Source organism: Asparagus officinalis, chromosome 1 (assembly GCF_001876935.1).
Source record: "Asparagus officinalis chromosome 1, Aspof.V1, whole genome shotgun sequence".
NCBI classification, from domain to species: domain Eukaryota; kingdom Viridiplantae; phylum Streptophyta; class Magnoliopsida; order Asparagales; family Asparagaceae; genus Asparagus; species Asparagus officinalis.
Window position 1 is genome coordinate 81,236,247 of NC_033794.1, and position 5,119 is coordinate 81,241,365.

At 36.9% G+C, this 5,119-nt stretch overlaps 1 protein-coding gene across 1 annotated transcript in view; it reads right to left on the reverse strand.

Annotated features, from left to right (window-relative positions):
• Positions 679–5,119, reverse strand: part of LOC109836519 (BTB/POZ domain-containing protein At5g03250-like) — an 8,868-nt gene continuing 4,427 nt past the window's right edge. Inside the window, exons 3-4 of the mRNA XM_020404430.1 lie at positions 5,077–5,117; positions 679–1,337 (exon numbers count right to left, since the gene is read on the reverse strand). Of these exons, the coding sequence (XP_020260019.1) occupies positions 786–1,337; positions 5,077–5,117 (593 nt within the window). The 3' untranslated portion in view covers positions 679–785. The remainder of the gene's footprint in view (positions 1,338–5,076; positions 5,118–5,119) is intronic.

Consider the following 5,119-nt stretch of genomic DNA (forward strand, 5'->3'; position numbering starts at 1 on the left):
GTAGTGAGATTGTAGCCATTGCTTTCGGGCTTATGAGCACGAGCTAAGGGAAAGAACCTTAGGATTCATGGTGATTGCCATGACGCCATTAAGATGATTGCAGAGATTTACGGAAGGAAGATTGCTGTAAGAGATAGATTCATGATTCATCACTTTAGATATGGTGCTTGTTCATGTAAGGATTTTTGGTGATTGCAGTCTCTGTTCAGGTATTTGTAGTTGTGTTTCTTGAAGAATTTCTCGTGGTTATTGATTGCTAAATTTTTTGGACAAAAGGATGGAGTATAGAGCTCCAGTATACGTAAGTACATACTTGCAAATATATCTCGCTAATCTATGTTTGTTCCAAATAGCAAATATTCTTTCTCATTCCACTTTTGAAGTCATTAAATTTGTTAATCCAATTGCTAGAACTGGGGTTAATTTGAGGGATAAATTCGCAAATAGAAAACTTTGGGGGAAGGGATAATTCCAATAGAAACAAAATTTTCGAGAGAGAGAAATCCCATAAAATTTGCGGCCAATCCCTTATTTTGTTTAGATTCATTAACTAGCTTTAGTTCTCCGCACTATTGAGCCTATAATTATCTTATCTATCTGCCAAATTCTCTACAGAAAATACGATGTTATTGAATTCATCTGGGGCGGGAAAAAAAAAACAAATAGTAAACACGGAACTCACAAGAACATCGAAACCCAGATACATAAAACTTATACCAAGGTGACATTTTATACGTTTATCAAGCATGCACAAATACTACGTAACAATCCTCATAAATATACTTTCAGGACAGAGAGTTTCTCCACTTGGGAGGTGTCCCCCTCCCGTGCACCATTCTCCCCTTCCTCCCCTCCATCGGCGTCCTCGGCGTCCTCCTCTCAGTCGCCGCCTCATAATCATCGACCGACCTCTCCGCAGCCTCTCCGTTCCTAAACAGAAAGTTACCCCACCGGAACATTCCCCTCTTCTTCTTCTCTGAGCTCAGTTTCTCTACCTGGGCCTGTAAGGCCTGACACTGCATCTGAAGCCGGCCCACATCCTCCTGTAATTTGCGCATTTCGCGTTGTTGGCCCAACACCTCTCTTTTTGATGGGCATCGGCCCGGGGCGTCCAGCGCTGGGCTTGGGCTCAGGCTTTTCGTACCGTGGAACGAGTTTCCGGTCCACTCGTTTGCTCGGCCCAGTCTGGTTTGTTCTGAAAAGAGGATTTGGATAACGGAACGGACTGGGAGGCGGTCGCTGTGGACGGCGTGGAGGGTGGCGTCCGGGGTGAGCTTTCGTGGATCGATTAGTTTGCTTAGCGTCCATTTTTCTTGCTTGGTTATATTTGGATGGGCCTGAGAAAGAGAGAGCAGGTTTTTGTTAGCTTTAATGGGCTCAGCCCAGTAAATTTGATACGTAGGAGAGATATTATGAGCTCGTTATGACATATATTACACGTGGGGCAAATGTGTTGGCTGCTGTTTAACGGAACAATTTATAATTTGAAATTATTGTTGGACAAATTTTCAAAATCGACCTCTTTGGGTCTTTAATTGCAAAAAACGACCGGTTTTGAAAATATTTACAAAAACCGACCTGTTTTCAACCAGGGGCTGAAAACAGATCGGTTTTTTTAAATTTTTTTGGGAAACTTCACGGGAGTTGAACTCCCGTGAAGTTTGGGAAAAAAAAATTCAAAAACCGACCCAGTTTCAACTAACTGGGTCGGTTTTTATAAATAAGATTGAAATGGGTCGTTTTTTGCAATTAAAAACCCAAAGAGGTCTGTTTTGAAAATTTGTCCAATTATTGTTAGCAACTTTTTTACAAACTAAGCATATGGAAAACATGATAGCTTTGATGTAAATGGTTGTACGTTGTTCTTTCAAGTAGCCACAATATATATACTATAACTATGTATCTTTGTTAAACGAAAACAAATCACGGATGAACAGTTGAAATGATAAGGAATACTTTGATATTATGACGTGTAGTACGAAATTTTGTTGGGGTCGGTGCATGAGAGGTCAATTATGAGAAGTGAATCAAAATAGAAAAGCTTAGGAAATAGAAATAGAATAATAGTACAAAGCCTTGATGTTTTGTGGGAAGCAAACAAGTGACAAGTAGGAGAAGATGGCACGAACAGCAATTGTCTTCTCTAAACGTACTACATGCCAGTAATTGATGTTCTCAAGAAATAAATGACAAAATCACCAATTTGTGAAACTCAGAGGGGACGACAGAGAGACAGAGGTTCATTTTCTATGTGCCAAGTGTAAGATGAACACATTAACTTAATAGTTTAATCTTCAAGCGATTTCATTTTCACATTAAAAAGGCTATACCTAAATCGATTTGTTATACCAATGAGTTCCGTGGGTAATGCAGCAGGGAAGTAATCAACTTCAGAATCAACAAAGGGGTGCTCGTTGCATGCATAAAGAACAATCTCCAAGTCCACGAAAAACTTCGAATCCACGAGGAAAATATAATGAAGAGGAAGTTTTATTAATGAAATATCGTATTATCTCATGAGGTTTATAGTTCTTCTTCTTAAATAGAAAACAAATCATACTCTTGATAAAAATAGAATTTCTAAAAAAATAATGTAAAACTAGCTAAATGACTCTCTATAATGAAGAAAACAAATTAGTTCAAATTGAATCAAAATTGATTTTGTTTCCTAATATAAATTGACTCTAACTTCATTACTAAATATAAACTCAAAGCTGATTATTTTCGGATTTCATCCAAAACTAAGTATTGCTAATGAGATTTTGAAAATTTGACAATACAATTGGCTTTATCTCATCGAGATAGGCGATTTACATGCAAAAGTCAATAATACATATGTATTTGCATGTAGCTCGTGATTGACCTACTCCTTTATGAAATTGTCTGTTAAACGTTCAACATTAGTCTCCCTTATTGATAGAAGCTTGACCTTGAGCTTATATTTGCTTGAATAGTAGCTTCATCGATAAATATTTTTCTTCTCCTGTATTAATCAACATCCGCCTTGTATTAAGCATTGATTTTCTCAATTTGTTATTTTTACATCCTCGGTTAGGACTTCTTCTGAATCAAACTTTTGAATGAATATATCATGAACCATGTGCATGTGTTTGGCGGCATGTGGATCTATAGATGATTTGAAAAATTCATCCAAATATATTCCTTGTTGCTTCTCATAATCTAGTGTCGGGAGTATCATCTCAACCTTCTTGAAATTATTCGCAACCTTTGCTTCTAAAGAAAAATTTTCCTCATACTCCATACACAATTCTTTCATCTCTTTTGCCTCGAGCCCTCCACCAAACAAGTCATAGATATCATCAATTGACTCACTCGCTATTACATCATTCTCCTCTATCGGGACAATATCAATACGTGTAACATCACTCACAACATCTTTGAGAATATCATGCATAATATCCGTCTTCATTAACATATCACCATCAACATGATGAATTTCATGCACAACAAGGGTTGCACTACAGGATAAATCTTGATGGTAGCAAAATCTTCTTTTTTGGTTGTGGGTGTCTCATTGTTTGCCACTAGAAATACATTCTCCTTAGCAATCGCTGTCTTAGATGCCTCTAATTCTGCGATCAACATAATTGATAAAGTCTTCTTTGTTGCCTCTTCGATGTTGTTCACAAATCTAGACTCTTTCTTAGAGATAAATTGAAGTTTTTTAGTTTTGTCGCAATCATAATTAGTGTGAGAACTCTTCAAGAACATCTATGACGAAGGTCCTTTGTCGGTCCACCTTTTTTGCTAGATGGACTGTGTCGGCTAAAGTAAAAGAATCTTTCAAAGACACACGATATTGTTTGTAGTTGGAAGGTAGGAAATAGTCTCTCAATAACTTCTTCATCTTTGTCCATGTTCAAACTAGATCCTTCCCTTGATGATATCGATTTATCAGTACTTCATCCCACCATGCAAATATTTTTCCTTTAAGTCTATAAACTACTAATTTAACTTTTCAATCTTCTGGAATTATCTCATACTCAAATTATCTATCCACTTTATTAATCCATTCAAGGAAATCATCAGCATGAAGCTTTCCATTGAAGGATGGTACCTTTAATCCTCTAGCATCATATATAGTTCTCCTTTCTTCTGTAGCCTCTACAATCATTACTATAGAATTTGTCTTGTAGAGTCGAATCTCGTCTTTTGCAATCATAAATGCAATCTCGAACTCGTCCTACATTCAGATGGTCCACCGCCAATGTAAGTCGGTTTATGGAAGTCTTCGTCTGAGTAACTCTCGCAATTCAAATCGTTGAACTCAATTCGGGTAACACGGGCTTGATCGCCTGCTATCGGATCGAAAAAACAGTGCTTTGATACTAAATGACGTAGCGTGAAAGTGATAAACATCGGGATTCACTAAGAAATGCTCTCTGAATCCATAAAGAATGATCTCCGAATCCACAAAGAACTTGGAGTCCACGAGGAAAATATAATGAACATGAAATTTTATTGAGGAAAAGTTATCTTATCCCATGAGATTTACAATCATTTTTCTTAAATAGAAAAACAAAGCCTATTCCTGATAAGAACAAAATTTCTAAAAGAAAGAAATATATAATCTAATACTACCTAAAAGACTCTATTGTAAAGAGAACAAATCAGTCCAAATTGAATGGAAATTGATTTTATTTTCTAATCTAAATTGACTCTAACTTTATTACTGAAAATAGTCGATTTATATATATAATATGTCAGAATCCGTCTTTTGGGCTAGAAGATATGATCGTTTCTTTGTGGAATCGTATGTATCGAAATTTTAACTCGTGATTGACTCGCGCGGTGGGCAATACAGGAACTACAAAAATTGGCCTCTTCCTCTCCTATATGCTTGTAGTTACTACCATCAATTTTGGTATGGTTTACGGTCATTATACCCACGAAGTTATTTTAATATGAGGCGAAACTCATTGACTATATTTGCATACTACTCGGTACTTGCTAGAGTTTACTAACTGGGTTGCGTTACCAATTAATAAAAGCAAAACCTGCGCTAGCTACAACTTGTCGCCAGGTTTGCATGTGAAATGGGCCTTAAAAACTCACCTTAATGTACGTGTCTACGGCTCTATACAGCCCATCATCGGCT